The sequence below is a fragment of the Fukomys damarensis genome, unplaced genomic scaffold (assembly GCF_012274545.1).
Source record: "Fukomys damarensis isolate Sample0158 unplaced genomic scaffold, DMR_v1.0_HiC HiC_scaffold_16, whole genome shotgun sequence".
Classification (NCBI taxonomy): Eukaryota; Metazoa; Chordata; class Mammalia; order Rodentia; family Bathyergidae; genus Fukomys; species Fukomys damarensis.
The window spans coordinates 23,486,101-23,503,941 of NW_022900928.1; the positions used below are offsets into that span (position 1 = coordinate 23,486,101).

General features: G+C 38.6%; 1 protein-coding gene across 1 annotated transcript; it reads right to left on the reverse strand.

Moving 5' to 3' along the window:
* Positions 1 to 7,319: 7,319 nt before the first annotated feature.
* On the reverse strand, positions 7,320 to 8,261 carry LOC104865872 (olfactory receptor 52H1). The gene has a single exon (XM_010629632.1). It carries the CDS (start codon positions 8,259 to 8,261, stop codon positions 7,320 to 7,322), a length of 942 nt encoding a protein of 313 aa, XP_010627934.1.
* Between the last annotated feature and the right edge of the window lie 9,580 nt (positions 8,262 to 17,841).

A 17,841-nucleotide genomic window follows, 5' to 3' on the forward strand; every position in this document is an offset into this window, starting at 1 on the left:
GGTCGGATGAATCTCATAAACAGAAAATAAAAATTGCATGACTGATTATTACAGTCATCTAAAGACATTTACATCTAAGCCTTCTTCAATATGATTCTCTCACTTTCAGTTTGTAGGAAATGATCAACTGTCCCTCATCTCTTTTCATTCCTAATAAATAGCTGCCAAAATTTCAGTCACAATTTTAAAATCTAATAACAATGCTATGGGAATATTTTCCCAGAGACAGTCATATAACTCAGTCCTAATCCTGCTTACCTATCAGCAATCCATGAAGCTTTCTATGAGAATATGTACATAAAATAATATTAAGCAGAGACCTATTTAATTGAAATTTAAGAATTTGAAGAAAAATTCAATGTGAAATCCCAGCCAGGGAGAGTGGTTATTAGTGTGTAGAATTGCAAGGAACTTAACAAATGCAGGCACAGCTTCTAAAACCTCAGCTCCTCTTCCAGTCTTTTTTCTTCTTTCTTTCACCTTTCACACTAAAAATCTGCTTGATTCTCATTACTAGTATGGAAAAGTTGACCATAAACAGCTAAAAGTAGGGAATTACACCTTGCTTACCAACCTTCAAAGTGTTAAATACAATAAAATGATCTACAACTCTGCATTTCCAAATTCTTTGTTGGCTCTCCCGATGTGCCCCAAACTGTACATTTCCTTGAATCTATTAGTAGTATTTTTGTCTTTGATCACACTACCTTAGACCACAAAATCCTGATTTTTGTCTTTATTTGATTACTGATGATTTTTCCCTTCTCTCCTAAGACTGGGAATAATTCTATGGCACACGCTACAAGTGTATAGCTCGGGGCCCCTCAGTGCTAAGCTAAACACAAGACGTGTCTTCCAATAATATCTTGATAATGAAATAGAATAATTCACTGTCTATCCTTTTTTGTATTTTTATGGTAAGTGTGTCGATTTGAAGGTTTACCATCTGCACTCCTAAATTAATAACTATCCTATGACAATCATTAGTAACAGAATAATATCCTAAGACCTACTCTAGAATGCAACTGTTCTACTCCATTATATTTGTAAGCTATACCATGCCCTATCATCCAAAAGAACAGACACTCTCTTGCAAAACACTAACAAATACAAACCTATGCTTGTACACGTAAGATAACCTAAAAGTCTCTAAGCTGTGGCATGGCCAGTCCTAAATATATCAGGACTATCTATTGACTTTAACATATCTTACATTGTTAGAATTTTTGACCTCCCCCTAAAAAAAAAACAAAAAAAAACTAGAAATATTGTGAGGAGAGACATAGAAAGAATTCAGAATTCATTTCCTAGCTCTTTTAAACTATTCTTTTACAAAGCAACAAACCTATATTCACAAATTTAATCTTGGCTTCCCTGCTTTCTGGAGCCCACCCTCACACATCTCCTTCTGTCCCCTTGCCATCAGCTCCATTTCTCATCAGCTGTGTTCTCCACTATTTTTACTCCCTCTAATAGTCCCACACTGCTATCCACCAGTTGATACCTTGGAGTTCCTGGTCCGGACACTGTTTTTGCAAAGGCGGGATTAGGAACACAGAATGCAGAAATACAGCAGGCAAGAGAAAGACCAAAAAACAGGAGAAGCAACCTGAATGTCAAGAAGGGTGGACAAAGGGAGAAAAGGGAAAGACATGGGATCATGCTCATGGTAGTAAGAAAAAAATACAGAGCTTGGAGGCCCTGTGAAAATATATAGCCCTCGATTTCTCTGTGGATTAAAGGAAAGTTAAAACAGAGAGCCTCTGAGCAAAGGAGACCTGTTAGCCTCAGGTCCCAGTGCACTAAGATATTCTAGTGTAGGAGAAAAGACTCAACCAAATGAATATTTTTCCAACTTAGGAACATGTTATTCTGCTCTGATCACAGTGGCTTGGGTATCTTAGAACCCAGGAAGACAGTGTAAGGACAAAAATGTGAATTACCTTTCTCCCTTTCTGTTCCAACATCCATATCAAATACTAGTGCAACAAAAGACAGATTTACAAGAGAAAAACATAACAAAGTAATTTAATCAAAGTTTTAGTTGACACTGGAGACTTTAGAAATAAAGACTGAAATATTCAAGGAAAACTATATGTTATGCTTAGGTTCCATAAAGAATGGACAGCCATGTATAAATGTGCTGGGCAAAAAGGGTCTGGTCCAGTAGTATTAAACAGGTGCAGGAGGTTGCTAAACAAGGTCTGTTTTCTCATATGCTCCTTGGCCCCTGTTTAGCATTTCTTTGCCTCTTGGTATGAGGTAGAGCCCTTCAGAAATGAAGATCTCCAAAGTCTTTGTAAATAGAGAAGGGTGAAGGGGTGAAGGGAGGGTAAGGGTATGGAGAAAAGACAAAAGCAAAGATACATCATGTAAAGGTGTAAGATCCCAATGATAAATGTAACTGTACTGTTTGCTTTAAATATACCAATAAACTTAAAAAAAAAAAGAAAAAGAAATGAAGATCTCATGGCCTGCCTTCAAGGGAGGTAGATAGAAGAGTGACCTTGTTATGTTTTATTACTTTGTGGGAGAGCACTAATTCCTGTGACCTTCCCTGAGGAAGAATTCTAGTTTCTCTGCCATGTTTCTGAGGATAAAGAGGGAAAAGAGACAGAGAGAGGGAGGAGGTCAGAAAGAACTTTATCTGAGGTCCTATCAATTCCTTCATTTCAAAGTTCACGATTTGCCAAAGAGCTGTACTTTTCACTATCGTGTGCTGATACTAACAGTAGCATACCTGAATTTTTCCTTAAAAATTACCTTTCTTCTTCTGGTTTGACCAACAACTTGGTAAAGAAACTCCACAAGAGTTAGAGCTACTATGTTCTGTGGCCCAGTCTAGTACTCCTACAATTCCTTATAATAAAAGCCATTTTAACTTCTGAATCCTTGGCAGAAATTATTTCACGATGGGTGATAGATCAATCAATGCTTTTTGAATTGAAATAAATCCATTCTAGGTGACAAAGCTCTGGAGATATTTCTCATTGTAACTGGCATCTGTGCAGATGTGAAGAGGCTGTTCTTTGCGATGATTTATTTCATGGTCAGGCTTGCCTGACAATTCTTTTGATCTTGCACAGAGGTCCATTATTTAGAATACAAGCCACTAATTTATTTGTGTAGGGTAAATCTGTAAAACAAATTACATGCAAGTATGAAATCCTTAGTACCTGGGTATTCTGTTTAATCCTTTCAACAGTAAAATGTTCCATAAATCCTTCTCTTCATGTAGTGAGGAAGTCTAGTTTCTAAGGCTAGTGCCAAAAATTCAAAGTTTACTCATTGCCTTCCTTTGTACAAAAACAAAACATGTAACTCTTCTAGGAATCAGATTTCACATCTATAAAAGAGGAATAATAACTTGGAAATATTTATTTTAAGCACATATTACAAAAAAATTGGAGATGAAACAATTATCACCATAACTATAGAGTAAATAAGTCTCTGATTTCTCCCAAATTTTCTATTTCGGTTGAATTATGAATCCAGGCGGATTCCCCCAAGCATAATAGACTTCAACTCTTAGCTAAAAAATCTTTTCATTTCTCAGTAAATATTTACAGAGTGTCTATTATGCTAGGACTGAACTGTGGAATGCCGAGATCCTTTCGGACAATGGGAGCAAATAAATAAGACAGACACTAACCTAGTCTTCGGTGACTTAATAAAGAGAAGGCACAGGCATTTTAAAAACTAAAAGTATAAACAATAACCTTACCAGAGATGTGATGAACCTTGAAATTAAAAGTACTTATGCCATATACGTGAGATAGTAATCTAGAATACAGGATTAAAAGAAGGATGTCTCAGGAAGGAGCTGATTGAGCTCTAAATAGGAGTTACCAAGCAAAGAATAGTGAAACAAAGAAGGCAAACGTTCATGTATTTGAGAAGGTGAAACTAGGCATGTATGGCGGCCGTATGATATTAACTCCCTAACAGTAGTATCTACCTGATCTTTGGGGTCATTTTCTACAGAGAACGTTATTGATGACCCCTGCAGTAGGTCTCAGTCTCCTGTGAGACAATATGGTGCGAGCTGAGAATGAGAAAGAAAAAGAGAACAAAGACACAGACACAGAAATGTAGAGTTGAGGGCAGAAGGTGGGCCTTGGGCTGATCTAAGCTGCTCTGGGCAGCAAAGACAAAGGGAGCCTAGGACATCCAGGATTTATGATTGTAAGTGTGGGAAGAAGGTGAGCGAGGTATGTTTGAAGACATCTAGTGATACAGTGTGGAGCATCTGTGATACATCTGGCAGTAGTGGATATACAAGCAGGGTTGTTGAAGGGAAGCACTGCTTATCTTGTTTAGAGAGAACTAACAGGTACTAGGACATAGGGTCAGTGAGAAACCATAATTCAGGGGAAAGGATTTTAATTGGGGTCAAGCTGACCTCAGCTGCACTTTAACTCAGCAGAGCCCTGACACTTCACAGACCAGGTCTTAGTTCTCCATGGCAGCCACTGGGGGAGGAGCCCAGCCCACCATCTGACATGCCCATTGAGTCATGTAAGGCCTCAGTCTGACTCCTAATGTAAAACAATATAGCTGAATTACAGAAAAGCAAGAAGCATGTGCCTCTTACAGCTTACTAGTACTGGGAAGGAATGTCTGCTACAATTTTCACCAACTTCTCCAAAATACAGAGTGAACTTAATAAGATTCGAGATTTTTTTTAGCTGAGCGTGTAAAAAAGAAAGGGAAGTTTAGGAGATAAACAAGATGTGGCTGAAATGTACTGTGGAATCTTAACTGGTTAGAGAAGGAAGAAAAGAGAGCTTGTAATGTCTTGGTGGAAGAGATTTCTAAGTGTGAATATGCATGACACACTTATTGAGGGTACAATGTTTGCTAGGTATTTTCATTGGGTGGAGTGTAAGGAGACCCAAAGGACAAGTTTTAGAATTCAAAGAACACATGAAATAGGTGTTGGGTAGATAAATATAGAAACAAATAAATATGACAGTTTTTAACAGTAGCACAAAGAAATCAGCCACTCTGTGAGTCTCTTTTGAGCTGCCAAAGGGGAGTGCAGACAACAAAGAAAATGTCAACCAAGGCACACAGGTATGCACACACACACACACACACACGATCTCATATCGGAATACCAAGTTCAGTCTTTCCCATTCTTACTCACTATGCTTTAATGTGATCCTCATGATTGAGTATGTGACTTTATTTCTGCTGGGGATATTTAAGCAACAGGTATTGCTACCCTGGGACAGAGTGTGGGCGGTTCCCACTCAGCTTCATCCAGCACACACTACATATACGCCAAGTCTTATTTTATATAAATAACATAAATGTTGGGTGAGACAGTGTAAGAGAAAACCTTCACTATCGAAATTACTTGTTCAGTGAGTCAAAAGTGCAGATAAAGGGTAAATAAACATAAATACGTAAATGTCATGATATAAGTAACATGTGAGATTTGGAGTTTCAAGGAACATTGCTTTTTATTTAATCTTTCAAAGATCTGAAAGAAGAACAATATTTATGCATAATCCTGAGGGCAATGGAATCATTGAAGAGTTTCGAGGTATAAGGTGCCACAATTGCTTGTAAACTGTAAAATTGTTTGTAAACTGTAAATTGGAAGGGTCAAGGTAGGAACTCCAAAAAGTACACTTTGAAATACTCTCAGAGACAGAACAATAGATCAGAGGCTAATCAATCTTGGTGTTATAACAAAGGAGAGAATAGAATGCATATGGCTATTAGAATGACATATAATCATGTTAAACCCAGATAGTCACTTCAAGCATTGAGTCAATTGTGTTGGTGGGTTGTGGTTCAGGATTGGCATTCATTTTTTTATGGTGCCACTTACCATGAAGGATGACATAAAAGAGAGACCTTTTGTGAGATAGGAGGGATCAACTGGGACTAAGCACAGGGGCAGTCTACTATTGAGTTAACTCCTAGCCCTTTATATTTTTTATTTTGGACAATTTTTCACTGAATTTCCCCATGCTCACTTTGAACTTGCAAGTCTCCTGCCTCACCCTCTCAGACTACTGAATTATAGGTCTCAATCACCAAACTCAGCTTCCAAGAGAACTTTTTACAAGAAGTGTAGTGACCTTCTAATTCCGTTTTGAAGAAATTCAGTTCAAGAAATTTATAAACTATTTGTGTTAGTAGATTCCCAGGAAGTATGTATCTAAAGAGTTTAGTTCAAAATCATTCAGAAATGACTTTAGATCCTGCGACCATTATCTTTCTGTAATTTTTTTAAGTTTCTGTCTCTTCATCTTTAAACCAAATTAACATAATATCCATGAAACATTTTTATTTTTATTTATTTTTTTCTCATTGAGTTTATTGGCACATCTTAGGTATAGAGTACAGTTACATCCATCATTGGGTCCTTGTATCTTTACATGACAGGTCTCGGTTCTCATTTTTTTCTCCTTATCCCTGCCCTCCCTTCAGCCCCTCCTCCCTTCCCTATTTACAATTACTTTATTTCCATTTTTTCATTTTCTCATTTATTCCTTTTCCCTTATTACCTTTCTGCTACCTTTCCCATTTCCCCTAAACCTTTAGCCCTTTTCTTCCTATTTCACATTGTCAATTATATCATTAGGGTCTTATGTACCATTATAGTTTTTCACATCAGAGAAACTATTCAGTATTTATACATGTGTGACTTATTTATTTCACTTAGGAGTATATCTTCAATATGTAATTAATTATACTAATGTTCCTACAACACAATCTAAAGGCTATAAAAAAATTGGATTTCCCCTGAAGTATACAATTAAAGAAAATAATTACAGAAATAACTCCCTGAAATTTGAAATGAGGAGATAAAAATAGTAAAGCAAGTAAGGGACACAGGAGGAGAAAACAGTGATGTTTGGAATCTGGACAGAAGAAACAAGAAGTTCTAAACCCGATAATTATAGCAAAAACTGATCAGCACTTTAAAAGGTGAGGCAGGGGCATTGCCTTTAGTTTAGAATCTTTAAAGCAACATAGGGTGAGTCACAGGTCAGGAAGTAGCTATCCTTAAAATATCCTCAAATTTAGCAAAAGGAATAATGGAAACCTTAGTGTTGGTGCTCTTCTGAATCTGTTGTCAACCTTTCGTATAAAGGGTGCGATAACTACCTAAAGAAAACCCTTGATTTTTCACAAATGTAGATTTCCTTCCCACTCTTTCCCTCTGGCCTACACTTGGAACATGGGCAGAATGTTTATATTTCATGAGTCCAGAATTTATAGGTTTATCATTAAGTCATCATATATAATATAAAATGTCACCAAACCAATTTCATCTCAATTTCTCCCTCAGGGTCCACTCATTGTGTCTTCTTCAAAGAGAAGAGATGAATAAATTTGTCTTGGATCTGCTTGGTCTTCACTCCATAAACAACAGGGTTCAGAGCAGGAGGGATAGCCACGTAGAAGTTGGCAAACAGGATGAGAACATTTCGAGGGACACCATGCCCGAAGCGATGAGCAAGGATGGAGAAGAAGGCGGGTGTGTAAAACATGAGGATAACACACACATGGGAGCCGCAGGTGCTCAGGGCCTTTTGTCGGGCACCCTGGGATGAGAGCTGAAAGACGGCACGGAGAATGAAGAGGTAGGAAACCGTGATGAGGATGACGTCTGAGATGACAGTCATGAGAGGGACAGAAAATCCGTACCAAATGTTGATGGAGATGTCAGCAGAGGAAAGTCGAGCAACACCTATATGCTCACAGTATGTGTGTGGGATGATGCGTGTGCTGCAAAACGGTAACCGTTTTAGCAGGAAAACATCCGGTAGAATGACCCAGAAGCTCCTCGTAACAATGCTCACCATCAGCTTGATGATCACCTGTGGAGTCAGGATGCTGCTGTACCTCAGGGGGAAGCAGATGGCCACATAGCGATCAAACGCCATTGCCAACAGGATAGCTGAATCCACGACAAAGCTGAAATGGAGGAAAAACATCTGAGTCAGGCAACCAAAGAAAGTTATTTCTTGGGAGCCAAACCAGAGGTTACCAAGTAATTTGGGCACTGTGGTAGTGGACAAGATGAGATCTGTGCTGGCCAGCATAGAGAGGAAGAGAAACATAGGCTCATGGAGGCTCTGCTCAACCGCCACGAGGTAGAGGAGGATGCAATTGCCCACAGTTGCCACAATGTAGATGACACAGAAGGGTATCCCAATCCAGATGTGGTATTTTTCCAGGCCAGGTATTCCAACCAAGATAAAAGAACTGGGATTGTAGCAACTCAAATTATACATGGTCTCTGCAGTGTGGAATCCACTGGTTCTTGACCCCTGAGGAAAAAATTCATTGTCATGATGAGCAATTAAAGCTACATATTCCACCCTGCTGGTGAAAATTGTTAGGGCCCACGAATGTCACAGTCAAGATTTTTGCATCAGAAATTCCTCCTGTGCCCATATTGACCCCTGCCTGTAGAAGTGACTGATCATTGCCCCTTCCCTTTGCCATTGGTACCACTTGATTTCTTTATATATTTACTAATAAACCATATGAAATTGTTACTTTTGGTAACTAATAAATCTCATATGATTAAACATAAACAACATTCTGTATCCACGCAGATTATTAAGAATAGGCACAGATCCAATAGGATAAAAAATAAAATCATTCTTTTGGGAAGCTGAACATTGAGGCCGTACTCTTAAGTGAATTAAATAGGACACACATGTGTAAGTACCAAATAGTGTCTCTGGTATGAGAAAATGAACGTGTAAATGAGGGTCAAATTATATAATAGATAATGTGAAATAGGAAGAAAAGGTCCAAAGGGGAAAGGAAAGGAGAACTTGGGATGGAGGGTAGGGGGAAGGAAAGAAGGGAAGGGAAAAAATATGAGAAAAGGGAAAAATGGAAACAAAGTCTTTGTAAATATGGAGGAATGCAGAGGCTGAAGGGAGGGCAGGGGAATGGGGGAAATCCAGGAACCAAGATATATAATGTAATGGCAATCCCCAATGGTGAATGCCATCATATTGCGTATCATGTACCAATAAACTTAATGAATAAAAAAATCAAATTATTAGCTAAGGAGGGTGGGAAAAAGCAAGAGAGGCAAAGAGAATAATAAAAATACACAGAATATTATATTGGATGCAGAAAGGAGACTAGAAGAATTTTGTACCGTATATATTATGTTTCAGGCAACGAATTTGATCGCATAAAGAGTATGGAGAAGACATAATGAAAGGAGAAACAAACAGAAAGAGCAGATTCCAGTGCTGGGGGTGATGTGGGAAGCTTTGTTTCATGGTGGATGAAAAATGATTCAAATGAGGACATATGCTTCTTAGGGAGCTGAATGTAAGAGAAGGACTTTATCAGAAAACACACAGTGACAGTGAGCAGCGTCACTCAAGGTGTGAGCTCAGGGGGTTATTTCAGACTTCAGAAGCAACACTGTAAACCCCGACGCTCTCTACTCCCTTTTGTTAGTAGGACAGACTAACCCATCTATGAGACTGACAGTGCCTACCAAAGAGAAAGAGTGATTTGTCCTAGGCGAAGCTAAACACAGAACACCATCACTTCATACAAATGAAATAGCGTTTTTGTCCCCAAAGGTTTCAAAGCTTTCTGGTCTGTCAGTGCTTGGACCCCATGTGAAAAATCTAAAGTTTATACTAAACAGGAGCCTGCCTTTGGAAGTAGCTTTAGCTCTGAATGTGCTCTTTGAATGTTAACTCCAGATAGGTGATGCAGTTTATAGATTACTTTGAAAAGGGAAGCAAAATCAGTCAGGAACACCGACACCAGGAAGCAAGCACAGCACTGGACAGGCCCCACAGATGAGTCACTGTGAGCTTGCTTTTGGAGGGGTTTGGCTCTTTGTCTTCCCAAGGAAAGAAAGTGGATTTTGCAATTCAGTCACAACAAATCTGTTTTGTTTGTTGTACTTGCCGGTTCAGTAAATTTGTATGAAAGTAGACTGAGTGGATCCTCATAGGATTTTGTAACATCTCTTCAGCACTCAATCAAAGCTGTACATAAGTGAGCTTCTTACTCTCTCTTAAGTTTGTAATTGACAGAATCCTTAATTAAGCAAAATGAACATATTCCATCTACCTAGGAGACATGTAATGCATTCCATATCCAAAGGCAGCCCTTGTATGAGTAGTCTAAATTATATCTCCTGGCTGAGGTTGCTTTAACCCCTATAGGTGCTGAGCTCCTGTAGATAATGTATAGCAACAAGGTACCCATAAAATGCTCCCTAGAATGATGGTCATTGGATCTCCTATAGCAAGAAGAGTAAGTAGACTGAAACTCCCCCAAATGAGTCTTAGGTTACTTTGCAATTCAACTTCTTGGCACAGATTCATAGCCCCACAACAGAAAACATATTTCATCAATCACAAGGAATACAATAAAGGGGGAGAAAAATAAATCACAAGACATTACAACTACAATGGGGTGTCAAAAGAAAACATAGCAAGCTATAGTCAAAACCTATTCTGTTTTCATTTCTTTTGTCCAAAGAGCTCTTTTTTTTTTTTTTTTTTTTTAAGAATTCCTGGTTCTATCTCTGGTTACATTAGCTGGTTTGCACAAGAAACCTAGAGTTTCCTGCCAGGATCTATCTCATCATAGACTTACTAGTGTCAAAAGGGTCACTTTTTCCCAATGCCGTGTCCCTCAGGGAACAGGCCATAGTTGGGTGCTGACTAAACTACAGACTGTTATTTTGTTTGGTGAAAATACAGAGCAGGTAAAGATTCTGCAACTAATGGGCTGTAGTTTTAAACTCACCAGCTCTGTCTTCTGTCTCCTGGTTACCGAGATTGCTGGGAACAATCTATTTAGAAGGAATGGAGTGCAATTTTAGTATGAGAAAGACTCTCACAAGAGCAAAATGAAAATATTTATATATTCATTTTATTCCCAAGACATTATTCAGGTTAGATGGGGGCCCCTGTATTCCTATTTCCTCAAGAGGCCTGGAACCAATCGTATTAAGTCATTTCTCTTGAGAAATGTACCTTACAGATTTTAATGGCCTGTGGATATTGGAATTGGGAAATTTAGCCCTAGACAATTCAGACCAAATCAGTTGAGGTAAAATTCTCAGAAGCCTGGGAATATTCCTATACTTTCAGTATTTTTATTCAGCTAATTTGTAGAAACTTGCACCAATATTATACAAATAAAATTAAAATTATCTACACTCCTAATACTGGAGTGTGAGTCCTTCAGTTGTTGTCCTCAATTTTTTCTTACCCATTCTCAGCACTTTACATTGACATGAAAGTTTTATTAGTTCCTCAATCTATGAACACACAAACATGATATATTAATGACATTGGACACATATACTACAAATATAATAAATGTACCTACAAATTCATGTAGCTTCTTTTGATTTTCCCAATAATGGATTAAAATATCCAAATGGATATACAAGTACCAACACATTTTTTTTGCATGCAGAATATATTGGTATGTAATAATCACTATAGTAAAACAGTTACCATAAATTACACTGCTTAAAATAACAGAAAAGCATTATCTTACCCTTCTGCTGTTCAGAAGTATAGCAAGAACCCGTCAGGGCTAAAAACAACGTGTTGAGAAGGATGTATTTCTTTGGGAAATTCTAAAGAAAATCTGGTTCCTTGCATTATCCAGCCAACAGAAGCCTCTTCTTGTCTTCAGAGCCTGCAATGTTATTTCTTTTTTTGTACAGTCACAATTTCCTATGATCTTCCTATTCATCTTCCTCTCCCCTTTTTAAGAACCCATGTGTTTGCATTCTGAGCTCACTGGATAACCCAACATAATCTCCCTAATTAAAAGTATTTTGGGCTGCGGATTTAGCTCAGTGTTTCTGAAACCTTCCTCAAAAGCACAAGGACCCGAGTTTGATACCCAGTACCAGAAAAAATGTATAATAATTGGCTGGGGATTTAGCTCAGTGGTTCCACCACCAGCCTTGCAAGTACAAGGTCCCGAGTGGGATCTCCAGTACAAAAAAAAAAAAAGAAAAAAAGAAAAAAAGTATATTGATTACTTTTATCTAAATTTCAACCTGCTGCATTTAATATAATGTTGGCAGCAGTATTTTATTATATATACATAACACATTTTATTTATCCAATCAACTCTTGATGGGTATATAGGCTGCTTCCAGGATTTAGATTTTATGTATTGTGCTGCTATAAACATTGGTATGCGTCTTTGCTGTAGTATGATAGTGTAAGCCCTTTAAAGAAGATACTTAGAAAGGGTCATATGGAATTTCTAATTTTAGTTCCTTGGTAAATCTCCATACTGATTTCCATAGTGGATGGATTATATCAGACTAAAAATCTGCTGTACAGCAAAAGAATTAGCAAAGTGAAAAGACAACCTACAGAGTAGGAAAAAAATTTTTGCCAGCTGCTCCTCAGACAGAGGACTAATATCTAGAATATATAAAGAATTTTTTTAAAAAATTAGACCACCTAAAATTAAAGACCCAGTGAAGAAATAGGGAAGAGAAATGAATAAAAACATTATATAGGAGGAAGTACAAATGGTCAATAAATATATGAAAAAATGTTCAACATCTCTGGCCATTACAAAAATACAAATTAAAACAATACTACAATTTCATCTTACTCCAGAAAGAGTGCTAATAAACAAGAAATCAAACAATAACAAATGCTGCCATGACTGTGGTGAAAAAGTAACACCCCTACATTGTTGATGGGAATGTACACTAATCTTTTTATTTCATCAGTGTCCATTGTGATTTCACTTTTTTCGTTTCTTTTTTTAATTTTTAAATTTCATATTTTCAATTTGTTTTAAATTTTTGACTTTCATTAATACATATTTGCAGTATATAATGCTTACATTCAGTGTAGGGGACTGGTACACGCACATAACAAATTTCAATTCCTCTTTCCCCTTCCTTCCGTCCCTCTTTTATTTTGTCATCAATAAACTCACTTATTTATCTTATAGGAACTTATAAAGTTAATTATCATATATACAGATTCAAAAACAGATTAGTCGGTCAAAAAGAATATAACTCACCGTAACTTATTTTTAAATAAATAAATATCTCAAAAATCAAGTCCACCTACCCATTTGTCTTACTTCCTATAAGAATTTGGAGGATTTTGTCTAACTCTCAGTAAGCACATGGTAGGGCACCACGTGTAAATACGTCCTCTCTGTTCTTGTGCTGTGGTGGCAAAACTTCAGAGAACCCAACTCCACGCACAGCTTCTTCCTCTCCAATGATATTTGTTCCACAAAATGCAGTTTGGGAAACAGAATGAGGATTTCTCTGGTTTATACACAGCTGCCACCCAGACTACAAAGAAAAAATTACTCGGGAGTCCTCCCTTTGGGACCGAGGCATTCACAGAACTAAGAGACTGGAACATTGTGAGTGTCTAAGAAATATTTGAACAAATGAGCCATAGAAGTAGTGAATCAATCTTTCTCCAGTAGTTTTGCTTATTTCACCAAAAACAAGATGATTGTTTTTATGAACAGTTCCCACTGATATTTCCCTTCCCAGGTAAAGTCTGATTCTGACAGTGATTCCATTTCTAGATCTATCCTCCAGGAAAACTCACACATGTGAATCTTCGCAGCATTTCTCCAGTTATACATGAAAACACATACAAAGATACCAATAGCTGTATACATAACAAACTAACCGCAAATAATTTTGTCTATTAGTCAATATTTGGCATAACATTGTTATAAAATGATGTAGTAAATTTAAAATAACAATAAAGATCTGTTTATTTATATAAACAGAACTTGGTAACATAATGTCCTGTATACAGCAGGAAATAATTTCTGAAAATATTTAAAAGCACCAGCTTGCAAAAGTTTTTAATTAAAAACTGAATTAAGTGGTGTGTGTACCCTAAAAGTACCAATAAACTCAATAAGATGAAAAAAAGTGCTATACTCTAAATTCATGCTAATTGTTACCTAAGACCCTGTGAAGATAAAAAAAAGACAATTTTTATATTTAATTTTCATTGCCTTTATTTTTTTCTCTCTCTCATTGAGTTTATTGGTACATTTTAGGCATACAGTACAGTTACATTCATCATTGGGATCTTGTACCTTTACATGACAGGTCTTGGTTCTCATTTTTTCCCCTTGTCCCTGCCCTCCCTGAACCCCCCCTCCTTCCCCTCCCCATTTACAAACACTTTATTTCTATTTTCTCACACTTTTTTCTTTTCCCTTATTACTTTTCCCCTACCCTTGCCACTTTCCCCACACCTTTAGTCCTTTTCTTCCTATTTCACATTGTCAATTATAGCATTAGGATCTTATGTACTATTATAGTTTTTCACACCAGAGAAACTATTTGGTATTTACACATGTGTGACTTATTTATTTCACTTAGGAGTATATCCTCATTCATTGCCTTTAAAAAGAATTAGAAGAGGCTTCTATATTCTAGAATGAGATTGAGATGTAAAAGTAGGACACGGCATTAAGACAGGAGTTTCCAAGCTTCTAGTGAGATGAGTCTTAATTACTACTTGATATTGTTTTGTCCTGTCAGAGTGCCATACAAATTTGATTTATCTTATAAACAATCTTTGACAAGAAGCAAGTATTTGTAATAGCCTGAACTCTCACTAGCATTTTCTTGAGTCCAAAAATAATTTCTTCTCCCCTCTTCATGGTTCTCACCCCAGTGCTTCTACCTCCTGAGTCGATGGGAGGTCACCATCTACTGGCAACTAATCACAGCTACACAGGCCCCTTCAGCAATCTTAACCCCACTTGCCAATTCCACAGTCTCCCGAAATGCTTGTCCCAGGAACAGGTAAATTTTGTCCCAACTATTCTCAAGAACTCCTACTCATGTAGTAAATCTCAGCTGAAATGTTCAAAGTAATGTCTACCAGTAAGCATGCTAAAGACAGAGTATTTTAATGCCTTAACTCCACTATTTACTAGCCACGTGACCTTGGGCAAATTACTTAATCTGTGTATGGAAGCCCCAAACTCAAATCCCAATTTCCCATGAGGCAATACAACATCTGCAAGAGAGAACCAAAGACACAGAAATACAGACTTGAACAGAAAATGGGGTCTGGGATGGACTTAGCTGGTCTGAAGAACAAAGACAAAAGGCATTGAAGACATCCAGTATTCATTGACTACGAGCATGGGAAGAAATAAGGCAGGGTATACCTGAGGCATCTGGTGATGGCGGTTATCCCAGACAAGGCTGTAAAAGGGAGGCAGGCATTCTTGCAGATCAAATATGAGAAGACCAGGACTGGTCGTCATTAATCAGCAATGCCATCAGGTCAGTGTGGAAGCCTATAATTCAGAGAAAGGAATTTAGGTGGAATCACTCTGACCTCAGCTGAAAGTTATCTCAATGGGGCCCTGCAGTTTCAGGATTTGGGCCTCTATTGCAGCCATTGTCAGGGGAGCCACGCTTACCCAGCCCTGCCATCTGACGTGTCCATATGAGACACGTAGGCTTCAGTCAGACAGCTAATACAGTACAGCCAAATTATGGGGAATCAAGAATCCTGTGCCACATGTAGCCTGCTAGTAAACTGGGCAGGAGTATCCACTGCATTATCTACAAAACCCCTCCAGTGACTGTTGTGAGGTTAGGATTTAGAGCAGAGTGTGCACATAGGACACTCTGGGAGACTCACTTCCCCTGACTCCCTTAGGAAAAGGGAATTGTTTCTCTGTGCTACCATTTTATCTGGCACTGACCTGAGTCAATGCGGCTGTCTTTACAGCCCTCTGACAGCTGTTTACATCATGGTATCCACTAGACTGCGAGCTCCCTCAGGGCCACAGGGTCTTGTTATTGTCACTGCTGTGTATTCACCACCTGGCACAGGGCCAGAAAAAGAGTCGATCAGTTCTGCTAAAATGCTGGTTTTGAAATGAACACGATTGAAATATTAGGCAATTGAGCATAATTTGAATTTCACATTTGCCTGTATGTGGCTCCATCTTGGGGAAACTGTGTAAACACGGAATAGAGAAGCCCAGCATGCACACAAATCAAACACCATCAGCTACCTTACTCACCACTTGTGTTGTGAACTATGTACAAATAGATCTGGGTTAACATCTTTCTACCCATCACAGATTAGCATCCTTCACTGAGTCACAGTATTTCACAAGCTGTTCCTAGCACTCACTGGCATGAAGGAAACTCTAGATCATTTTTTAGGTAAAGTGTCACATTTTTGTACTATTTATGTACTTTCTAGCCATTTATCATGTAGAAGACATTTCCACCATTTTCATTAGATTCCTATATTTTTTAAAGGTGTCACAGATGACATTTTTGAGTGTCCGCCTCTTGCCCACATTTTTCCAATAATCCCTGTGGTTTTGTGTGATTTTTGCATAGTATAGTGATTTTAAGGATACGTCTCTTTATAACAGAAAAGTACTCCGTAGTCTCAAGGTTGATGTTAAGTAACTTTCTCTTCTCCATGGATACCCAAGGCTGCTAAAAGTGTACAACCCCTGTTAGTCTTGATACACCACTTAAACTAGCACTTCTATCCCACAATTAAAGGCAACAAATGATTATTCATAACTAATTGTCAGCCAGGCATTGTAATAAGTGGCGAAGATAGTGTGGCTAATAAGCAATGCATGTAATTCCTTCTTTCAGTCTAGTGGGGGTAGGTTTAAGGCTTTTACTGAGAGAATAATCCAGAGAAAACTAAAGTGGCTCCAATAAACTATAATGCAAGCTGTTTCATTTTAGTTTTAAGATTATTTTATGCAGTCCTTTTAAAATGTTTTCATTAGTACATCTCTCAAGACTTCAGGGAGTTGGCAAAGACCCCCTGGCGGAAGTGTTCCTCCCTCCAAGCTCTTCCCTCTTCACGTTCTCCTTCCTTCCGTCCTTACTGAGCGCATCAGCACTGAGCAGAGGAAGGACAGGGAAGAGTTAATGTGGCACAGGTGAGCAGGAGAAGGGCCCTGAGGGATGCAGGAGAAGAGACACATAAAGGGCCCCGCTGCACTGGCCAAGATGGAGAGAAGCTGCCAACGCACAGTGCCTAGGATCGTTCCCCCGTCAGTCAATTTCTTCCTCATTCAGCGGTTATTAAACTTCTGCTGAGAAGAACTGTCTACGCTGGGAAGTCTATCCTGACTCTTCCAATATCAAAACTGCTTCTTCCTCATACATGTGCTCCCCTGGGTTGAGTGCAATTTCCACCTCCTCTGACACTTCGACTCTGAAACCCCAGGAACAAGACTCTAGTGGAGACCACCGCCACCATCCTTCTGGATCATGAAAGATGAAAGCGAAAGGAGACAAAAAGAAAAAACTTTATTTTTTCTTGTTGCCATCTCTCTTTCACCGATGCTTCCAAGCCCCCACTTCAACTCTTTACCTCTTCAAGTTTACTGTTTCAACATCGAATTTAGAATGTAAGTCCCCTACACCCCAAACCCATCAAGTTTCTCCTGTCACTCCAAGCTCCCGGCTTCACTCCAGATCCCATCGGCCTCCCATTAGTTTCTCCCTTTCTTCACACTCTGCTTACTTCTTGGAGGGTTGGTGCACAGAATGTTAAGGCTGGGAAACACCTAAGATCCTTGTGCCCGTTCCCCTTCTTGAGGTGAGAAAGCGGAGGCCCGGAAGTCCCTCCCAAAGATACACAGTCAAGGACAGGATACCTTGATTCCCACCCAACATTGGTTTTACCCCAGAATCCAGAGGCGAGACTGACTCCGCTCGGACCTGAAAGAAGAGCGTTGCTCTCAGCTCTCCTCTCAGCTGATCTCCAGTTATCACTCAGCAGTCACCCCTTCCTCTGGCCTCTCCCTCATTATCACTGCCCCCCA

Excerpts from the sequence above, each read along its gene's own strand:
- LOC104865872 (XM_010629632.1), bottom strand. The coding sequence starts at position 8,261 with ATGTATAATTTGAGTTGCTACAATCCCAGTTCTTTTATCTTGGTTGGA.